The sequence below is a fragment of the Rutilus rutilus genome (genome assembly GCF_951802725.1).
Source record: "Rutilus rutilus genome assembly, chromosome: 11".
NCBI classification, from domain to species: Eukaryota; Metazoa; Chordata; class Actinopteri; order Cypriniformes; family Leuciscidae; genus Rutilus; species Rutilus rutilus.
The window spans coordinates 30143378-30166533 of NC_140216.1; the positions used below are offsets into that span (position 1 = coordinate 30143378).

Below are 23156 nucleotides of genomic sequence, written 5' to 3' on the forward strand. Positions count from 1 at the left end.
CATGTTTTCATTCATTTTATGTTTAGAGCATTTCGCTTGTACTTGCTCTGCAGCAGCTGCGTGGCAGATCTAATCCGCCAAGACCAAACCTATGTACATTCTATTTACATTGATAAAATTTACAAACTATCCTGAGAGTTGTTACCCTGGAAATCCAGAGTTCTGGCGAGAGCACAATTTGAATTTGCTCAGCGAGTTACTCTGGCATTTAGTAATGATGCTCATTAACTATTCCCTTGTAGCCGAGCTGCACCAATCACATCGGTGTATCTGATATAGACGGGCCAGAGGCGAGCTAAACAGATGACGAAAGCGCTAGTGACAGTGCAATCACAACACGACAGTGATTGGTCATAGTGTTATCCAATTGCGTGCAGTGAGATTTTCAAATGCATGCTTGGAGCTAAACAGATGACGAAAGCGCTAGTGACAGTGCAATCACGACAGTGATTGGTCGTAGTGTTATCCAATTGCGTCCAGTGTGATTTTCAAAAGCATGCTTGGTACTGCCCCTCGAGTGGGCGATTTTCATTACTCAATGCCAGACCCTTAATCTTTCGGATTCGGAGTTGTCATAACTGAAATAGAACTATTTATTGTTAGTTCATGTTAGCGCAGGTCTAATAAATAATAAATAAACAAATACAACTTTTGCTTCTAACAATGTAGTAGTAAATGGTGAAATTAAAGGAACCGTATGTAAGATTGTGGCCAAAACTGGTACTGCATCACTTTCAAATTACTGTAGAGCGGTGTATCCCCTCCCCCCTGACTCGAGGTTGCCAGTTAGGCTGCAGAATCCAGCAGGAACGTAGGCTGCTACAAGGAGCTTTTCAGCCGTCTCCATCTTTCAAAGGCATCTCCTATACAAATCCTTGTTTTATTTCGGACTTTGTCACAACGTATTTCGGATTCATAACGAGGTCTTTTAGGTTTCGTAACGTTAGAAATGTTTTATCCGACACGTTTGTAGCTGCAGCTGTGGTAACTAGAGCAGAGCTGGCAACCCGGATGCCGAAGCACTACTGACTTCGTGATTGGTAGATAGGTGGAGGGTGGCGCTTCAGGCCAAAACACAACATGACAACATCAACATCAGTTGAGGGCTGCAACTTCACTTTTAAATGACAATATCCTGGCCGGACTACTGTTGTCAGTGATATAAGTATTTGAAATGAACATGATTTCTTAATGTCTAGTGACATATCAGGGCCATTTTATGATTAATTGAAATACATTTCTTACATACGGTTCCTTTAATAATAACTAAAATAAAAAAAATATTTTTCAGCGTTATACCTCTTGTTAAATAATGTTAATTAATGTCAATTTTAAATAGTGCCCGTCCCTTGTCGCCTGTCAATGACGTAATATCTGCATTATCCCTGGTTTCCGTTTGTACTGCCAAAGTAACCATGGCGACAGATGTGGACAACTGCGTAATGTTTAGCAGCACGCTGTTGTTGTTTCGTTCAAACGTTATGGACCATGGCAAGCAGACTTTGGGACAAAAGGAGAACTAAAACGGGGATCAATATCAGCATGGCGTTTTCGAGATTGCCGAGAGCTTCGTGGCAAACTTCGACTTGAAAGCGAAGCTCTCGCATGTAACTTAATTAGACAGGTGAGCAAATGTACATAAAACAAATCAATGTTATATAGCTCAACATGATGAAATGTTAGAATATGATCAGTATGTTATTCTAATGTTGATCTAGCTTACTGCTAGTCTCATATAGCAAACAAACTAACACATAGAATAACATTATAACTTTCAACACACTCAAATGTTTTTTAGTATGATAGTGTAACGCTTCATACCACAGTCATGTTAAACATGAATGTTTTCACTCATCCATAAACATTATAGATCCATCACCATGACGGCAAGTTCCATGATTACGCTCATCACTGCGTCATCAATCTACGCCTTTGTTATTGTAAGAGGTAGCGACCCCTAGTGGCGGAAAAAATGACATATTGTAGCTTTAAATGTTTAAGTACAATTATCTTGGATGTTTAAGTCATTTCAACTTAAATTACATTAAACTGACTTTAAACGAATTGAATCTTGTATAACTTGTAAAAAATAAAGTTGAGCAATGTAAAAACATATGCTGTCATAATTTATTAATCATATAATTTTTTTTTACAATGTAAACATAAAATGTTCTTTTTTTGTGTAAAATCAAATTGATGGAAACTGTCAAAATAGCAAAATCTCTATGAAATGTCCTGCGTTGTGAAATACTAAAGTCAGTTTAAAACTATATTTTTTAAATCATAATTATTATGCATGTCATTTTCTTGAGCTGATATAGAGACTATTTTTCAAAGTTTAGATCCAAGAATAGCAAGCATGATTTCCTTCCAAAGTGGTACAGCATGCAGTCGGGTTCTCTTCTTACTAGGGTGTTTGCCTAAAAAATGAAGATTTTTGAAGATGTTTAATTCTCACAGATTCAAATCGTTTTGAAAGGAGGTGGTTCTTTGACCTTTGGGGTCTACTGTACCTACAAACAATGATTTCCAGCTCATCCAAGACAGTTGATTTTTTCACAACTTGTTTGCTCTTACATTACACCAATGTACTAAATTTTGCATGACTATCATTGATTTGTATTTGTATCTCTTTTCCCAAAGAGTAGGCTTACGTTTCTCACATCAAGTGCAAATCTTCCTTATCACTCCAGTCTGTACCACACAGAATATGCCACGTTAAGACCACATGTGCTAATAAGTCCCAATCCTATTTAGAAGGCTTAAAACAAGAAAAGCCCTCAGAGATCAAGAGTAAAACAGGAAAATACCCTAAAGCTAAATAAAGCCCAGTGTTTTTTTTGTCTTAGACTAACCGTAAGCTTCTTTTTTTGTTTTTGTTTACTGGAGACACTTAAGAGGCAGAGAAGAAAGTTGATCTACTTGACATTCCATTAAAAAATAATGCAGTCTTATATTCATCAATTTGCTTAAGGTAAATTGTTTTATATTTATTTTGTAATTTGCTTATTTGTAAATTCATTTTGTCTGTCATACCATCTATAGCAAAGATCAATATAAAGATAAAGCAATTCAAACATTTATTAAAAACGGCTTTTAATTAGTCACAACTGACATTTTCAGTCATGCAAAAGCCACATGTAACCACTAGTAACTTTTGCCATATCATGAAATGTTCATGTTTGTCTCCACCTAGAGATCATATGATGTACTGCAAATGATTGTGCACTGATCACGATTTGCTTTGAACATGTTCATTTACACTGTAAAAAAAAGTTACAACCTTAAATTACAATAAACTGACGTAAAAAAAATGAGTTGAATTGTGTATAACATGAAAAAGTTGAAAACTGCTTAACTCATTTTGATGAGTTAAAGCAATGTAAAAACATATTATTTTGTCATAACTTATTGATCATGTAATTTTTTACACTGTACAAACAATACTGTCAATTTGCCCAAATATCAATCAAGATACATTTTGTGTACATGTTCAATTAACATTTTTTCATAACTAAAGAAAATAACTAAAACACACTTTACAGAGAATAAACAGCTCTTGGCCATGAATTGCTAAAACAACAGATAACACATGTTAAAAATATGTTGCATACATGTTAACACTAGGGTAAAGTTGAATTTCTTGTAACAATTTGTGTAGTAACATTCTTTCTGACCTTTGTTGTACAGTTACTGAATAAACTATCATTTTGTATTATATTAAATCATCTTTATATAAAAAGTACAATAGAGGCCAAATGTTATTCCATTATCTATAACTGCTATATACCTAAGCAGGGTGTAAGGTCAGGATATTCAGTTTGACCATTTTTTAAATTTATTTTTTTACTTTTACTTTGAATCTCCATGTCCAAATCTGTAAGGTCTTTTGTATGTAAAAAAAATCATATATAAATTAGAAATAAAACATCAGCAGCATCACTGTCAAAAAGTCAGGGCTCTCTGTGAACACGAAGTGTAGGCCTATATATTTTCCTGCTGAGGTTGCGGGCCAAGCGATCCACGGCATTGCCAATTCCGCTCAGATCCTTTTGTTTTGGCATACCCTCAATGTTCCCGCTATACCACATGACCCAACCACCAAGTGACATCAGTACCAAGACAGCCCCGGTGTAGACAAGAAGGTCCCCGAAATCTCTCTCCTTCATTTTCAGTGGCACAAACAGCCCCATAAACAGGGCCGTAAAGCCAAAAATGTCGAAAATAACAGCAAAGCACAGGGCCACTTTGCAGTGTTTGAGACCCACACATGCCATGGGAACTGTTGGAGACAAATATTCAAAAAGATATATTGTTGTAACATATAAATTAATGCATTTATAAACAAAGTGTAGTAATATATAATAACAGTGTAAAACTGCACACTGCAAATAATAAAAGGATGACACACTATACACAGCTTGTGTATCTGGCTTCATTTTGCTTAGTGTGTCATCCTTTTATTATTAAAACTATTTTGTTCAACTTTTGGTCCACTTGATGTCCAGTCGTCTATAAAATAGATCCCACAAGTCTAAACTATTAACTTTAAAGCGACCAACATAACATAGGCTACCTGCAACAACTTTTGTCCATATTTTTTTATGTTCCCAGAAAGACCATGTGCGATCAAAACTCATTAACAATAGACACTCACAAACTGTTCACAAACACAGAAGACGTGCATCGATCATTATTCAATAAACTGACCTTAATTCTCGGTATCTTCACTTCACGAATATGAAATATTTCATCTCTTTTCAGGTGTTTATGAGTCAGGTATGGAGTAGGCTACCTGTGTGAAACTGCTTCCGGACCCTCCCAGCCAGGCATGTTGATATTTGACACCACAGGAATCGGCCATTTCAAACTAGTTAAACAGTTATTAGCCTACGCTGTGATCACATCTTACACTGTTTGATTGAGATCCCCTTTTTATGTATTATGGATTTATAGTAAATAACAATAATTGGGGGAATGTTAACATGGTAGCCGCACTATGCTGAAAAATGCAACTAGCCTATAAGTACAGTACAACTATCTCTTGTACATTTGGTGCGTTCAAGTCCTCCTGGGAAGTTCGTATTTACGAGTTGGGAAGTCGTGTTTACGACGTCAGGTGCGTTAGTTGGAGCAAGATGACGGTGTACCTAAAGCCAACGTTAGGCCTATCATTAGGCTACATTATAATGCTATTATATTGTGTGCAGGGAATCAGTTTATTTTATTATGTAAATAAAAAAGTATGACAATGTGACTGCTAATACTTATACATATTATGGTATTTCGCCAGGTTTCTCACTGACACGCCCATACTCGTAAAGATCGGGGTTTAATTAAAATCCCGAGCTTCCCACTCAATTTTGTTGAGGCGTTCATGTGCGTTAAACTCGTAAAATGACGATCTTTTTGACATGATTTGAACGCACAAATTTATCATATTCGCAAGATTACCGGAATCAAAGTAAAAAAACAAAACTCTTTATTTTTTGCATTAAAAGGGCTGTTTGAATCCCATAATTCGCTACATTAATTAAAATGCTACACTGTTAGTTTAAATTATAGGGGGCATAATTAAGTTAACGTGCTATGTCATGTGCATATGCTATTAAAAATAAAAATAAAAAAGTCGGATCTGCCGTGTGCCTGTAGACTTTCAGCGCGCCGTACATATGATTTTTAAGTGATCCGGATAATCTCGCTCCACAGACTATGGTTCAGTCAGTCAATCCTTATGAAGCAGCGATCAACACAGAAGCACAACAACAAACAAGAGCCAATCAACAGGCGGACGCTTCAATCTCGTCTGCGGTTTCACTAAACGAGGTCCTTGAAGTTGCATATTTGTAAATACACAAGTTTATTAACCCTCACACGCGCTAAGTGTATCGTGCAATTTAGTGGAACTAATTATGCCAATTAATATATCCAAAGCTAATTTAAATATACTTGCACGCCTTTTATTAGCAGAAACATGTAATGTATGAAACGGTCATCCGTCGCCCTGTTTGACAGGACGAGAGAGACACAAGCAAATTAACTACTGTTTAATTAACTACTTGTTAATGGTAATGCCTAATTAACTACTTAGTCGTCCTTGGTTGTTATTAATTGCAGCACGCCCTGTGCTGTGTCGTGCATTTCTGCTCTTTTGAAAAGTTTAGTATCGGTTTTTGAGAGAGTTTATGTTTGGTTGTAGTTTTGCGAATGTATCCAATCCATGTCGCCTGAATCATGACTGAGGCACAGAGAAGCACGGAGAGCTGCAGAGGTCAGACTTTATTAGTTTTAAAAAGCTTTTAAACTGGATAAAATCCTATTCCTTTTGGTAAATCCAGTTTGAGGTTTGGGATGTGGAGCTGGTTTATTCTAGCTAGTCTATTAGCTGGTTGACTTGCCACCATGTTTCACACACCTGTTTGACAAACTAATAAGCCGGTGATTTACCGCTATTTTAACCATCTAAAGCCTGACTTATTAAAATAATAGACAGACAACTCTAAAAAAGTTTGCATATGTGTTGTATGTTTTGTATTATACTTGATATCAAGCTTTTATGATTCACATAGTGTAATATAGGGAGAATATGGAGCTCGCATTCAATGAATGAGTGAAAAAACACCCACATTTTATTAAAAGACCCAAACTGGGCAAAAAATGTGCAGTTGCTTTTATTTATATAATCAAAAAGTAAGATGAAATTATGTTGGCTTGTAATGTAAGTCAATAAGGTCTTTATAACAGTTTAGCAGATGGTACATGTACGTACATTAAATATTCCTCAAAATAATATTTCATAGTTAAATGGTTTTTCTCAAATTATTCATGGATAATCAAGGAAAACTACTTCAGTCCAATAAATGTTCATCTAACTTACTAACAATACAAAAGTTATTATAAGTTTAATCAGTTAAGATTTCACAGCAAAAAAAGTGATTGTGTACCACAATCTGAAGGGTGGACATTTTTAGAATTATACTAAAAGACCTTTTACTTGCTAAAATGATGAATTATCAAACAGAGGGCCGAAGGCATAGTAGTAGATTGTGTAAAAAAAAAAAAAAAAATGATACTGTAGGATTTATAGGGTTAAGATTGGAGCAGCAAATAGCCAGTTTGGACCAGCTACTATCCATTTGATTAATAAGGTCCTGTTTAAAGGTTTGAAGAACGAAGATGGGTATGAAATCTCCATCCCCTGTGAGGACAACACCCTGGACGAGTCTGGTTTCTATAATCAAAGTGACCACACCTTCGATGGTATTTACTTTACTTACTCTGCTGTGTTGTGACAGAGTAACATGTTTGATTATCACAACTGAGCTCTACACTTTATTATGTTCTAAAAATCAATGCTTCTGTAGAGTCGGCCTCAGGTCAGCTTCCTCCTTGCAGTCCGTACCTTCTGATTACCAGCCTCAGAGCACAACTGCAGATTTCTCTGGAAAAGAACACCTGGCTCCAAAAACGCATCGAAGATCTGGAGGAGGAGAGGGACTTCCTGCGCTGCCAACTTGACAGATTCATTTTCAACACCAAGAGTCAGGAGAGCAATGGCTCAATGGGGAAAGGTAGTTTTAAATTGTACTTGTGCAAAGTAGTGTCTTGTAATGTAATAATCCTATTTTATGATTTAGTGTTCTCTTTATTTGAATCTTTTATGTAAGAAACTGAAGGAGAGGCCCTGCAGCAACACACCAGTCATAAGCAGCCCAGCAATCTGAAGCCCTCCAGCCGGAAAACGCCCACTCCTTCATCACCCATGATGACGCGCTCTGGGAAAAATCCTGCACGCAACCAAAAGCGCTGCAGAAAACACAGCTAATTAGCTTTTACTACTACTTTCCCCCCCTCAATTGAAATTAAAAATCAATTGCGATCTCACTGTTGCTTCTGTAACAGTGTTATTTTAGCATCATTTATATACTATTATAGTTTTTTCATATTTTAAATGAGATTTTATTTGGTATATTTTCTGTTTTCAATTGAATTTTAAAGTTTTAGTAGTTTTTTGTTTTTTGTATTTTGTAATAAAAAAATAAAAAAAAGTTTTTGTTTCAGTTTATTAGTTTTTTAGTTATTTTAGTACTTCAACTGAAACTAAATAAAAATGAGAAATGTTGCTTTGGCAACTAGCTGGAATCTATGGACATGGTGAAGGGAAAAAATATGAGACGAGAGGAAATGGGATTTCTCTCGCAAATGTTGTGCGTTCCCCCAAGAAAATTTGCTTTCGCTTGCAAAATTTGTACGATACCTTGAGAAACTTTGCGTTTGACACCATTTTTCGAGAGTTTCTCGGGGGAACGGAAAAGTTTTGTGAGGGAATGCAAAAGCATTGAAATTGTGTGTGTGTGTGTATATGTGTGTATATATATACACATACATACACACACACACACACACACACACACACACACACACACACACACACATACACACATATATATATATATAAAAAATAAAAAAATTATAATTATAATTATATTATTAATTTTTTATATATAAATATATATATATATAATTAAATGTTTTATATATATATATATATATATATATATAAACATTTAATTATATATATATATATATATAAAAAATTAATAATATAATTATTTATAATTATAATTTTTTTATTTTTTATATATATATAAAATAAAATAAAAATTCTCCCATCTCATATTTTTCCCATGTCACCATTTTCTTGGTAGAAATTAAATAAGTTTAAGGTTCAAGTCATGAAAATGTTTATTTTTTATTTTTATGGTTTTAGTTTTAAAGATAATAGCCCTGATCTGTAATGATAAATTTGAATTTAAATTCTAAATTGAAAATTGTGTGTGTGTGTATATATTAACTTTTTGTTGTTTACCTCAGATCAAGAAGCAGAAGAAATGATTGAGGAGGAAGAGTATATAGCGGAGGAAGGTTATGTGGAAGAGGAGCAGGTTGTTACAGATGATGACGATGGTGACGATTCAGATAGTAAAAGCTTCCAAAAGAACCGTTCAGGCAGGCTGAATGGCCAGACGAGAGTGAAAAGACGACGCGTTTTTCGCATTGCGCGAAGCATGGAAAGACAAAGAGGTAAGAAAGTCTCTATTCTTCAAAGCAACTCTCTATATTTCCAAACCGAAGTTTGATAATTATGGCAAGTTTGTTTGCAGTCAAAGACCCAGCAGGTGTTCTGCTTCGCTACAATAAGATCCTTGTGACTTATCAGAAGTTGAAGAGCATGTCTAGAGCATTCCAGGTCCATGGGGTTGACCGAAACACCGTGGCCTCCACCACTCCTATAGCTGAAATGCTTTTGGTGGCTCCTGAGAAGGTATCTGAGGTTGGGGAGTTTGATTCGTCCAAAGAGAAGCTTCTGGATTATGCGAGGCGCTGCTATAAAGCTCTCGATGAGGACGCTCACGCTAAGGTGCTGGCCTTGAAGAAGAACAACCTCTTGCTGCCCATTTCATACAGGTTCAGGCACTGAATATCCTACAAAAAGTGTTGAAGTAGTGGTTTGTACACAGAGTACATCCACTGAACTTTTATGGATGTTTTTTTTTTTTTTTGGTCTCTCTCTCTCTTTTTTTCTTCCATACCATCTACACATTTGGAACGAAAAACCCAACTCTGTCCCAGTTAATGTTGGTAATTATTCAGTTAAAGTGTGTACACTGAAAGAATTGCATGTTGAGTAAGCATTTGGACCAATAATGTACAGTTTTGAACGTTTAAGAGAAAGTTTTTGGTAAAAAATAAAATAAAAAATTGAAAAAGGGAGAAGAACATTTGTGAGGTAAATAGTCAGCCACTGTATTTAAAAGGTTGTCTGTCTTTATTTTGTTTTTATGCTTAAGTTTCTCATTGTAATGTTTGAAAATCTCACCCCTTAAATGTAAAGGACTTGTCTTGTTTGAGTTTATAAGTTGGGGATTACAAATGGTACCTCTTCTCTTTAATATCCTGACCCTTGTGATCACATTTGGACGATATGAGTCAGGCTAAAGATTATTGAATACAAATAAAGTTCTCAGCTTGCAACCTAAAAAAAAAAAAAAAAAAATGTGTTCCTAAATCATCTTCAGCCTTTCTAAACTTTTCCTAACTAATATATTTTGGTATCAAATGATAAAGGAACACATTATTTTTTAATATGTGTGTGTTCTTTTCGATACATAGTCTAGTGAAGAGAAAAACAGAATAGTAGCTATGTTGTGTTCAACATCTGTTAATCATTGAAATCACTTGGGTAGAAGTGTATTGGTGCCTTATTAAAATAAGCACAAATTCTTTTTGTAATTGACAATAGTTGAACGATAATTATGTATATAAACAAGGTATTTAATATCAGAGACATTGTTTACATTTGTGCAATTTTGTACTCTTTTGGGTACCAATGCGACTCAGGAGATTATAAAGCAAACCATAAATGTCAAAGATTGTTTATTGATTTAAAATATAATTTATGAGAAAAGGGCTTGGTCATTACCCTTGGTGTCTGTTAACTAGTTCATAACCCTCCTTTGTTGTGCCTGTATAATATTAAAGCAAATGCTAAAACAGTGCTTATACTTTGCAACATCCGTTTAATGGCTTAAATGGCGTTTTGTTGTTGTGATTATCTATTATTTTTTGTATTATGACTTTCAAAACTGTACCCTGCTGTTATTAAACATCTCCAATATTGTATGAAAGAGCGCATCTTTCAGTCATTTACAGCGAGTCATTCCCTCTTTTTAAAGAGGAAATTGCACGTCTAATCTCAGATAATTAGAGCTAAACTGCAAAGTGGAAGATTGATGGAGGATTAAACAGTGGATGAAAATGAAAAAAAAAAAAAAAAAAAAACTGTTCCCCCTGGTCAGTAGGGGCGCACAGCTTCATTTCCCTTATTCAGAGTGACTTTTAGGGCTGTGAAGAAACGATCAGCATCCGCCAACGCGGAATGAGCGGTTAGCTTCCTCAGCCGAGACGGGTTAGACTTCAACACAGTTAATAATGACAACTTACAGCATTTGACTATCAAAGAGACTATCTAAAAGAGCAAATATTACTAGCTAAGGGGTTTAATCATCTGTATTGCCGACGCGAGCCTTTCATTTTCACCCTGCGGTGGTTCGAGTTAGCATTAGCAGCTAACAACCCTCTAAAGCAAAGCGTGTATTTCTCTCTCCACGAATTTAAGTGCATTTTTTGAAACTATATATGCTGGTGTAAGATTTTAAAACATCTGCATTTTTATAGTCCGTCCCTTGAAATTGCGTGTGACAAAGAGAGCGCTATTTAAAAGCAAAAGAGCGTGTTAACTGAAGTTTCAGAGTCTGGGTTAGATCAAAACACCAGGATGTCTGATTTTGATGAATTCGAGAGACAGCTATCTGAAAACAAACAAGGTGAGTATAAATGTGCACCACTGCCTGTCTTGAACGGTAATCACTTGCATAGCGTCATATTATCTTAATAACTAAACATATTGATGCTTACGGTAATTTAACGCATTTAGCACTTGAAACATTTGTTTATGCTTTATAGAGGAAAATAGATCTAGAAAGCTGTAAATATGCATAAACATTTGATAATTGGTAATTGTTTATATTTACTGACAGGATACGTGTTATTTAATTTATTCTGTATTTGGTGAAACTATTCCCTTTGTTTGGATAAAAATGTGTCAAGAAAAGTTCAATGTACTTAAAGTCAACATGAAATTAAAATTATGGAATATTGCAGTGTTATAAATGATTTATCCGTGCACACCATTTCTTTTTTTTTAATCCGTGTTCCCATGTCCCAATCAAATTAACATCCCCCTCCCACTTGCAACGACATCGCTTTTCTGATGACGTGCTTACTGGCGCGAGGGCGGGACAACCTGTCACATGAGATCACAGTAATAGCAAACCACAACGATCCAATCAATTCCCGATGGACAAAATCAAGTCCGGACTTTTAAAAAATTCTTAAGTAGCCATTTAAGATGTGTCACAATAGTGAAGAAAATACACTTGCAAGTTCCATTTCATGCAGATTTTAAGTCTTAATAATGTAGTACATGAATAAAAAATAAATAAAAAATAATAAAAAAAAAAAACACGCACACCCCTCTACAATAACTGCTGGGAAAGTTTTATATTTGAAACCAACGGCTCAGAGCTTACTTTAATTTATTGTGGTGATTGTCCCAGAATTGATATGCCATTATAAGCTTTGAATTTATTGTTTTATATATAACTTATGATCAACTTGTAATTTAAGTTTTTGTATGTCTAGTCTACATTGTTGTCAGATCACCTGCCACAAGTGACACATTCTGTTAGGGCTGTAGAATCGATTAATTGCGTTTAATCACATTTAACATAAAAGTATGTTTACATAATATATGTGTATTTAATATATATATATATATATATATGTGTGTGTGTGTGTGTGTGTGTATATATATATGTGTGTATACATACACACACACACACAAATATATTTATGTGTGTGTGTAAACTTGGGTTATTAAAACCTGTTAATTATTGACAATGAGTTTAATCCATTTGCATTAATTGTACACATTCAAGGCTGAGTCTGTTACTGTGTTTATTTTTAAGAGCGTCAACCTGTATTTATAATCTCTGTATGCAAATATGGTTAAGCAGGACAACAACTCTCTCAAGCCAATCTGGGAGAATGACTCTGCTTTACCATATTTGCATACAGAGATTATAAATGCAGGTTGACGCTTTAAAAAAAAAACACAGTAACAAACTCAACCTTGAATGTCTACATTTAAAATGCTCATGGATTAAACTTATTGTCAATAATTAACAGGCTTTAATAACCCAAGTTTACCCATGGTTATATATATATATATATATATATATATATATATATATATATATATATATATATATATATATATATATATATATATACACACACATATATATATACACACATATATTGTAAACTGACTTTTATGGTAGATGCGATTAATCGATTTTACAGCCCTACATTCTGTATTTTGTTTGTAAGTAAAAATGAGTTGCAATAACTTTTGTTTTCCCTTTTTTAACCCCTCTCGTTTCTTCCGCACAGGTGACAGTCTAAACGGTCATGGTGGGTATCCAATAATGAGGTGCAGAAAAGCACACACAACCTGTCTCTTTCCTTTACCTCTAATCTTCCTTTTTCCCCTAGATACTCACTGTGAAACTCTACATAATAGTGTGCCAAATCTTTCATTCTGCAGCTGGAATGGGCTTTCTCTTCTTGTTCCTTCCTCTTTCCTCACTCTATGACTCGATCGGGAGTCACAAAATTTGGCCGATCTTACAAACCGATCAAAATTTGAGGAAAAAATATCTCAACTAGCGACCAATCAGTAATCAAACTAGTAATCAATATGCGACCAAACAACAAGTATTCATATGAAAGTCGCCGCCGATGCACATGTGAACACTATACAGATTAGGCTTTTTTTTTTTGCTTTGCAAATTCGTGAAACAGTAGTAAAAAATAGTAAATTGCACATCTTTATTTAAATACATAAAGAATGATGCATCATTCTTGAGAAAATCCTCACTGAGTGACTTGACATGCTGCTCGGCTAAAGCTATAGGACTTCCGTGATCCATTCACATCGCCAACATGACGAAAGTTCTACCAATGAAAGCTGGATCTCGGGCATGGTGGGTGGGTATAGTGGGTAGGGACGATGTGTAGAGACCAATCGGACACTGTTTTACAGCTGGAGCGCACTTGGATTGGTTTAATTAACAGGCCTTGATTTACCATGCGCCATAAAATAGGAGCGCACAGCTAAAATAGCACTGGAAGATCATCTCTCATCCACCAGGATCTCATTATTTGTTACTTAATCTATGTAATTATTACAAATATTTTCATGCTTTATTGCGCCATTTACACATGTAAGTAGTAGGGCTGTCAAAATGGCTGAAAAGCTCAATTCGAATTTCTTTCTTAAATATTAGCAAAATTCGAACTCTAAAGGCAAAACTTAATGTTAGATGAAAAAATTACTGTATTGTCTTAAAGGGATAGTTCACCCAAAAATGAAAATTACCCCGTGATTTACTCACCCTCAAGCCATCCTAGGTGTATATGATATTCTTCTTTCAGACGAATATAATCAGGGTTATATTAAAAAATGTCCAGGCTCTTCCAAGCTTTATAATGGTAGTGAATAGAATTTCTGTTTTGACGTCCATCAAAGTGCATCCATCCATGATAAAGGTGCTCCGGGGGGTTAATAAAGGTTTTCTGAAGCGATGCGTTCGTGTATGAAAAATACCCATATTAAAAACACCAGTCACGAATTAGAAGTCTAAAACGAATTTTTTTAAAGAGAAATGTCGGAGGAGCTTGAGTTTGTTGCCCAGCCCTGTTTTTTTTAACCGTGAGAGGCGTCAAAGCTTACGCTACTCCTACATGCTACGTCATACATCAAGTGTTACTCTTTTGGCACAGGTCGACTTGTGTCTGCCGGAAGCTAGTTATTTTAATCGATAAAGTTTTAAATATGGATATTTTTCTTACACGAACGCATCGCTTCGCTTCAGAAGGCCTTTATTAACCCCCCAGAGTCGTGTGGAGCACCTTTATCATGGATGGATGCACTTTGATGGACTTCAAAACTGAAAAGGCCATTCACTGCCATTATAAAGCTTGGAAGAGCCAGGATACTTTTTTAATATAACTCCGATTGTATTCGTCTGAAAGAAGAATGTCATATACACCTAGGAGAGCTTGAGGGTGAGTAAATCATGAGCTAATTTTCATTTTTGGGTGAACTATCCCTTTAAGCGATAAGCAAATCAAGCATTGCATCTTTTATTGAAATGAAATGCTCTAACCGCTTCTCTCTGACTCGTCCTGAGTCCTCATTCTCTTTTTCCGCCATTTTTCAAAATGAACAACGCAGCCGCATCACGCTGTACTGGATAAGCTTGACACACCAAAACATTTTATGCACAGGTTTTGCATTCGAATGTGCATTTATTTATTTTTTCTTTTATTCTAAGATTTTCAAAATTCTAATTTTTATTTGACAGCCCTAGTAAAGTAGTTCTTATGTTCAGTAAAACACTTGTTTGGAGAGGTTTTTGGATTTTGATAAAAAGCCTACCATGGTTCCAAATGCCAAAACCTTCAATTGCTTTGAGATATCAACAAAATTTGGCCCAGATGTAGTTGACAGGATTGTGAAAAGCCCAAACTATTTTATAAGGTTATTGGTTTGTGTAAGCCCTGTTTTTAAAGGCCTATTCAATGTTTATTGTAAAAAGAATATTTGTTGTGGTTATATATTTGATTCTCAATTAAAACAATATACAACATCACTGTAAACAATATAACCAAGGCAACATCTGTGGCAGTACTTTTAGCTTAAAAAAAAAAAAAAAAGTTTTAGAGTCAATCGACTCATATCACTTATATAAAGCTTGAATGATCGGTATCGGCCGATCATGATGACAAGAAATGGGTTGTCGGTATCAGCTGCAAAAATCCTGTTAGGAGCATCCCTACTGGTTTGCTTCAGGAGCCTGTGGCTTTGTCTCATTTTTTGGGATGCTCATATTTTTCATTTCTTTCTTCTGTCTCAGAGCGGGACAAAGAGAACCGGCACCGGCGCCGCAGCCCCTCACGCAGCCGCAGTCGAGAGAGGAAGAGGAGGAGCAGAGAGAGAAGAAGCCGGGAACGCCGCAGCGACAGCAAGGACCGCCGCCATAGACGCAGGTGCGAGAGGGAATGTTGTGACGTTATTGTCATCATTGTTCAAGGCTCAACAATAAAGAGGGTGCAGAGTGAGAGCTTTGGGCCAGTCGATGTACATGCATATTTAATATTTTTCTGCAAGCTATTCTTATTGTTGAGCCCTGTTGAAATAGATGTTGCTATTACAATACGAGTCAGTTCATGCCCTTTTAATTATGCTTGTTGATTTACGCAGTTTAAGCTGAATTTAGTCCGTTTTAAGTGCACTGTAATCAAGAATAAGGCAGGATGCACGGTAAAATCATTAGTCTTGCTCTTAATCCTCATTCAGTTTATGTACTGTGGTTTAAGCTACTGTAAAGTAGCTACATGTCAAACCCTGTTCTTAAATGTCATTTCAGTGATCAAATTCAGAACCATCCCCAAGAAAACGTCAGGTAATACTGCAGATTGGCTGACCCAGTTTTTCCATTTGTTTACATCTTACAAATCCATCTGGCTAGTGTTTTGACGTTGAAGGAGTTTGTGAGATGAATTAATACTTATTTCTGCGTTATAATCCTTTTCTTTATGTGTGGAGTTATTACGCTAGGTAAAATATTTTTAATTAGTGCCAACTGTAACGGTTACAGATTATTATTCTTATGTCGCAATTTTTTTTATTGCAATTTTAGTTGTACTATTCTTTTGGATTTAAAGGAATAATTTAACTAAATGACTTTGCTCTTTTAGATAAATTGATTGAATATGTAATATACCAGTTAGATCAAAATGAATTCACTTCGGTTCTTTTCTTTTTCTCTCTGCCTTTCTGTAAATCAGCCGTTCACCTCAACGGGAGAAAAAGAAGAAAATTAAGAAGTACTGGGATGTACCGCCTCCTGGCTTTGAGCATATTACACCCATGCAGTACAAGGCAATGCAAGGTGAGCGACATGGCTTAAAAGACTACCCTGTGTCCAGTCGTTATACTACAAGTAGGGGTGGGTGATCAAACGGTTGAAATGGTGCACAGAAATGTGTAGAAAATTTGATAGCCCAATCAATGACTCAATCTATTTTTCCATAAAATTACTATCATGCTGTACAGTAGCGGTCAAAAGTGATGTCCAGAGGAGATACAAGTTTGATTTAAACGATTGAAATATGAGGAAAATATATATATTTTAAATCTAAAAAACCACACTTGGTTAAGGTATTTATCTGACAAAATGATTTGGCAAAAAAATGCAAACTACAGGTTTTATTTTATGCATAGAAAAACAAAAAGCTCACAGGAAAAAGCATATATTGATAAAAAAAAAAAAAAGTGTTGGTTCTCTTGTTTTTGCATGTTCATAATTTCTTTGACAGCCTGGCCAATTTGTTATGTTTCATTACGTTATCACAAATAAAACAATTTGACTCCAAGCCCAGCTACATAATATGATTACAAAATCTTTAACAAATTTGTAATAAATAAAGGGTGAAGATGTAATTTTTCCTTGGCTGGACATCACTTTTGGCCACTATATACTTTTGGTATAGTATCAACTAAATATTTTTATGATTTTTTTTGTTTTGTTTTTTGCTCATATCGCCCACCCCGATCAACTGTTATTTATTCTCTTCCTCTTTCTTTGTCTGGCTTTAATTAAATTTTTTTTTTTTGGTTCAGGCGTTTACAGACATCTCCTGATAATAACAATGTAATGTTATTTAATAATTCATATTCTGTTGTTGATGCAATTATTCTGTCTTTCTCTTCCTCAGCTGCTGGTCAGATCCCTGCCACCGCTTTGCTGCCCACCATGACGCCAGACGGCCTGGCAGTAACGCCGACCCCGGTGCCCGTAGTGGGCAGTCAGATGACTCGCCAGGCTCGCAGACTTTACGTTGGCAACATCCCATTTGGCATCACAGAGGTGTTGAATGAACACTATTCACACACTAGAATTACTCTGCAGGGTTTTAGAGAACAAATCCACACAGAACACTGGCACAATTAGATGTATTCTGCAGAAGCATATTGAATATTTGATTGTACATGCTCGTTTCCCCTATCTTCACATTTCTGAGAAACACTGTTGATATTTGAAATCAACCCAAACAAACTCACCCCTCCCCTCATTGCTCCACCGCCAAAATGCACGAACACACAATGCAAAAGTGGATCATAGTTTATCATAGCTGAAGAGAAACAAAATAATGCTTCCCAGGAAAAAAAAAACAGTGAAGATGACGAACAAACGACAAGGAAGAATAAAAAAAGAGCATATACAAGCAAGATTTGGTTGTTTGTCTCCAGCAGCACAGCAGCTCGAGACAAACAATGACACTCAACACTGTCCTGTTACTATAGGTAACATTGCAACAACACCATATCTTTGATCTGTGAAACATAATGTTATTCACATGTGGAGCAGAACCTACGCAACCTCTGCATCTGTTTTCAAGCCCTTTCCGCTTTGTTTTTTCCAGCGCTGGAAAGCTTTTCTAATATTAACGCGGTGCCTAAAGCTCTTGCCTTATCATACCCCTTCTTTTTCCTGTGATAGTCCTCTGTGCTTTTATCTTTTGTAATGTCTCTCAGCCTTCTCTCTTTCTACAGTCTTTCTTCAAATCTCACTCTTGGACACGACAGTGTGTTTGTGGCGTTCGGGCCGATTCACTTTCAACAGCGTTTCTCAGAAGCATTTAAATAATTAACAATCTTTAGCAAATCTTAAACAGTCTCAAAAACAATTTCATACTGTGCATAATGTGCTGCCTAAATTCACTCGTTGCATTTAAAAGGAATTTTTAGTGCTTTTATGGTTTAAAAAAAAAAAGAAACAAAGCATAAACTTAAATATCGGCCATTTTATAGGTTATTGTTCATAACATTAAAAATGATCTCTATCTTATCTGTGCATCCTTTTTTTTTTTTTTTTTTTACGCATGAATGTCTTTGCATTATATAACGCCCTTTCTTCCTCAGGAATCCATGATGGACTTCTTCAATGCCCAGATGAGACTCGGTGGTCTGACTCAGGCCCCAGGAAACCCTGTTCTTGCCGTCCAGATTAACCAGGACAAGAACTTTGCTTTCCTTGAGGTGGGTAGCACCTGTACAGACTGACTTATATTGCCTATGAATTGACAATCTTGGTTCTTTACAATTTTCCTCCCATTAATTCTTCAGTTCCGATCAGTGGATGAGACCACACAGGCCATGGCGTTTGATGGCATCATCTTCCAGGGGCAGAGTTTAAAGATTCGCCGGCCACACGATTATCAGCCATTACCTGGCATGAGCGAGAACCCCAGCGTATATGTGCCGGGTATGACCACTTTACAGTTCCCTCTTTGCTCAGATCATGACATGTTCCTTTTGTTCTTTTGATTACAAATGGATGATTTCAGCATACATTTGTATTACATTCTCAGTTCTCAGGTGAATGTATTTTGTTTAAACCTAAGAAAATGAGTCTGTTACAACCTTACGATTGTAGTCTTATCGATCTATTATTCTCTTCCTTTTCTTCTGCCAGTCAATTGACTGTTAATGAATGTTTTCCATCTGCTCCACAGGTGTGGTGTCCACTGTTGTACCAGACTCTATTCACAAGCTTTTCATTGGAGGTTTGCCCAACTATCTCAACGACGACCAGGTTGGTTACAAATGGTTTCTGGTAGAAAGTCTATATAACTCATATAAGAGCCTCATGTGCCATGAAAACATACTGCTCCCTTTTACTGGAACTAACAAAAAAGAACAACATTTATTGAAACTAAACTGCACAAAATAATGAGAAAGTCATAGTGAAATAATGAGCTAGTAGGACAGATTGTATTATTCATAAACACTATAAAAGCTAACAATAATATATTGTAAGGTTTGCCCAGCTTTGTGCTTGTCTTGGCTGCATGTGGCTCTTCATTCTCTGCATATCCTTCCCAACATGAGAAATGAGCAGTTGAAGTTGATTTTTTTAAAAAGTCCTTGATTATTTCTATTTCAGGACAGATTGTTTGAACACCAGGTAATATATGCATATTTGACACACGAGCAAACTCACAGCAAAAAAGGTGGAAATTGGTCAGGGAATAGCTGAAATGTTTTTGGCACAAAAAACTTTAATAACATTATGAGTGGATCTCGGGGGAAATTAAAGTCCCCCTGTAGTCAATAATTTGATCCCTTAAAACTCATTTTTGATCACCAAAATTACATATGTAAAAGCTTTTTTTAAAACCTTAGAATAGCTTGATTGTAACTCTACACCCTTGCCTCATTTAGTATACGCAGTTCTTTGAAAATGCTAATTAGCCCTGGCTTTACTCACTCACACCTGCTCAGAGATCCACTCGTTGACGATCACACGTTGTCGTGATTGGTTACAAGGTAGTTTGTGACGTCAGAAACACCAGTGATTTCATACCGCGTTTGAGACCGTCTTTGGTTCACTGCGGTTTTAAAGAGAAAATACTCAGCAATGGTGTTGACTTATGAATTTGCACATGATTTGTCTTAAAGCATATTAAAAACACCACATAGGCATATAAACAACATTTAAAAACTTGAATTTTACCACAGGGGGACTTTAAATGTTTAAATGTAATGTTTTGATTTATTTGTTTGTTTGTTTTACCTTTTTCCTGCTTATGTTAGATGCAGTGTAAATCCTGAATTTCTTTCTTCGTGTATTCAGGTTAAAGAGTTGTTAACTTCTTTTGGACCTCTCAAAGCCTTCAATTTGGTTAAGGACAGCGCTACCGGCCTCTCAAAGGGCTATGCTTTCTGTGAATATGTGGATGTTAACATCAATGATCAGGTGAGTTGGCATGGTTAGTGTTTCACTGTGTCCATGGATTTTAACATGTTTTGCCTGTTAACATGTTTAGTCAATCTGTTAATGTTTCTTCCAGGCTATTGCAGGATTGAATGGTATGCAGTTAGCAGATAAGAAGCTGCTGGTTCAGAGGGCAAGTGTAGGGGCCAAGAATGCCACAATGGTAAGAATCAAGTTTAACGTGAAATTCACTCATTTGAAGACATTTTATACAAATAAGACCTGGTGACATTTTTGTGATTAAAGTGTTGTACGTGTTTTTTCTTATTACACTACTGTACAAAAGTTTGGTTTTGAAAGTCTCTTATGCTCACCAAAGATGCATACATTTGAGCAAAAATACTGTAAAAACAGTAATATTGTGAAACATTCTTTTTTTTATATATTCCATTTTTAAATGGCCTGTTTTCTATTTTAATATATTTCAAATTGTAATCTATTCCTGTGATTTTCATTTCTCAAGTTTCAGGTTTCACATAATCCTTCAGATATAATTTTAATAAGCTGATTTGCTGCTCAATAAACATTTCTTATCATCAATGTTGAAAACAGTAGTGCCGCGTAATATTTTTGTGAAAACTCAACTTTTTTTTTTAATAGAAATTGAAATTAAGTATTAAAAAAAACATTTGAATATGCATGTGCATATGTCTCATCTGTGCATGTTCCAAAAAAAACAAAAGTCTTTCAAAATGTGTGCAGCACTGATGCATAAGTTTATTTTAAATAGGATAAATTGATTCTCAAGCCGTCTTTCTTTTATTTATCTTTCACTAACCCTCTGTAGACGAGTATAAATGAGACTCCGGTGACGTTGCAAGTACCGGGGATGATGGCAAACTCCATGATGCAGATGGGCGGCATCCCTACCGAGGTCCTGTGCCTGATGAACATGGTGGCTCCAGAGGAGCTCCTGGACGACGAGGAGTACGAGGAGATAGTGGAGGACGTCAAGGAGGAGTGCTCCAAATATGGCCAGGTCAAGAGCATAGAGATTCCTCGGCCTGTTGATGGCCTTGATATCCCTGGAACCGGCAAGGTAAGCCTTACCAAACCAGCTCGAGTGATGCGTGGGGGGGACCATGGGTTTGGGCTGTTTTTCAGTCCTTTTACGTAGGTGCTGATTAAAGTACTTTGACTCTGAACCCTCCAGCAATGAACATCTGGTAGTGCTACTCAAACCCATCCCACAATCTGTTTTATTTTTCCAGATCTTTGTGGAGTTCACATCTGTTTACGACTCCCAGAAAGCCATGCAGGGCTTAACGGGAAGAAAGTTCGCCAACAGAGTGGTGGTGACCAAGTACTGCGATCCAGATGCCTACCACCGCCGAGACTTCTGGTAGAGGAAGAGAGCGAGGAAAAATGGGATGGAGTCCAGCTTTGCGATAACAGCTCGTATAAAAAGAGAGAAATTAAGGCAGAGATGAAAGGGGGAACATTTTTTTTTGTTTGTTTATGGTTAAAAAAGCCAAAAGGTGAATGTTGTGTTTTTTTTTTGTTTTTTTTTGAGGCTTAAATTAAAAGATGATTTGTGAGCAATTATGGGAGGGTTTCTGCTTTTGTTTGTATTTTAAGATTATTAGCGGGAGATATTCTGTTATACTGATTATACTTATTCTGTTAATAAAATTGTTACTATTTTTTAATTGTACACTGAAACAAATGATGTAAAATCGTGATTGTTGACCATCAGAGAAGATGAAAGAACTATTGATACCCAACCAAATGCGGAGATTTGTTCATAATTGCTGGATAATTCAAATGAAGACGTCATCTTTCGGTCCCTTACCTTGTTTTTATCTCTTTTTATTCCTCATTTGAATTGTATCCCTTCTCAGAAGTCATTTGTCTTCTCTGTTGGCCAGCTCACCACATCTCCCTCCCATTTTGTAGCTTTTTGCAGTTCATATCTCCAGGTATTAGATCTTGTTTTTGTCTGTTTTGTTCTTACACTTACTGGGTCTCTTCCATACATATCACCAAACGATTAGATGGTGATGACATTTGTCCAACGTGGCACCTTTTCTGTTTCTGTACGTGTGATGTCTTTTTTTTTTTCCTCTCAGTATAATAGGCCACTTTTGATAATAAAACTCTTGGAAGTATGATCCGTTGTCAATCTGTCCGTCTGGTTGTCAATTGGTTTGAAAGACGCCGCATGCTTCTCCGTTAAGAAGCAATATGTAGCATTTTTGTACTTTGTGGCTGATCAGATGGCTAGTCTAAACAAAACTGGTATTTTCTTTATCTTCAGGGCTGAATATACATCTTTATTCCCTCTGCACATCTAGATGACTTATTTTGAATATTTTTGTTGCGTATTGCTTCTTGCATATTACAGCACAACTATCAGGCTTGTATATCTACTGATTTATTAAAATAGTGCTAGGAACATCTTAAGTGCTACAAACGCTAATACCTGAAATCAGTAGATTTAAAATGAAACATTCATGTGCCGCAAGTGTCTAGAATCAATGACCGATTTCCGAATGTTTCCCATTTAAGGACTATTTAGTGTGAAGTTAATTTGTGAAGGTCATTTCTTCATCATAGTCTTAGCTTCTGTTACAGATGATCAGATTGAACTGGGATGTGTTGCGGTGCCGTGGATGAACTGATAGT

The 23156-nt window shown here is 36.0% G+C and overlaps 2 protein-coding genes across 3 annotated transcripts; both read left to right on the forward strand.

Moving 5' to 3' along the window:
* Positions 1–6009: 6009 nt before the first annotated feature.
* On the forward strand, positions 6010–10682 carry ccdc106b (coiled-coil domain containing 106b). The gene is made up of 6 exons (XM_084424192.1): positions 6010–6271; positions 7162–7260; positions 7365–7571; positions 7668–7820; positions 8875–9084; positions 9165–10682. Exons 1-6 carry the CDS (start codon positions 6235–6237, stop codon positions 9479–9481), a joined length of 1023 nt encoding a protein of 340 aa, XP_084280318.1. The 5' UTR covers positions 6010–6234; the 3' UTR covers positions 9482–10682.
* Positions 10683–11175: 493 nt separating this feature from the next.
* On the forward strand, positions 11176–22642 carry u2af2b (U2 small nuclear RNA auxiliary factor 2b). 2 transcript variants are annotated; one of them, XM_084424190.1, is made up of 14 exons: positions 11197–11387; positions 13078–13098; positions 15606–15738; positions 16119–16154; positions 16540–16643; positions 17470–17621; positions 18677–18793; positions 18881–19019; positions 19270–19349; positions 19701–19721; positions 20391–20513; positions 20608–20694; positions 21319–21570; positions 21743–22642. In XM_084424190.1, the coding sequence occupies exons 1-14, from the start codon at positions 11339–11341 to the stop codon at positions 21875–21877; spliced, it is 1449 nt and encodes a 482-aa protein (XP_084280316.1). In that variant the 5' UTR covers positions 11197–11338; the 3' UTR covers positions 21878–22642. The 2 variants fall into 2 exon arrangements, with proteins under 2 accessions (XP_084280317.1, XP_084280316.1); XM_084424191.1 differs by lacking the exon at positions 19701–19721 and having other exon boundaries at positions 11176–11387.
* Positions 22643–23156: the final 514 nt, after the last annotated feature.

Coding starts and splice junctions, on each gene's coding strand:
- ccdc106b (XM_084424192.1), top strand. CDS start 6,235: ATGACTGAGGCACAGAGAAGCACGGAGAGCTGCAGAG. Junction 6,272..7,161: donor AAGCACGGAGAGCTGCAGAG/GTCAGACTTTAT, acceptor TCCTGTTTAAAG/GTTTGAAGAACGAAGATGGG. Junction 7,572..7,667: donor CAATGGCTCAATGGGGAAAG/GTAGTTTTAAAT, acceptor CTTTTATGTAAG/AAACTGAAGGAGAGGCCCTG.
- u2af2b (XM_084424190.1), top strand. CDS start 11,339: ATGTCTGATTTTGATGAATTCGAGAGACAGCTATCTGAAAACAAACAA. Junction 11,388..13,077: donor GCTATCTGAAAACAAACAAG/GTGAGTATAAAT, acceptor TCTTCCGCACAG/GTGACAGTCTAAACGGTCAT. Junction 13,099..15,605: donor TGACAGTCTAAACGGTCATG/GTGGGTATCCAA, acceptor CTTCTGTCTCAG/AGCGGGACAAAGAGAACCGG.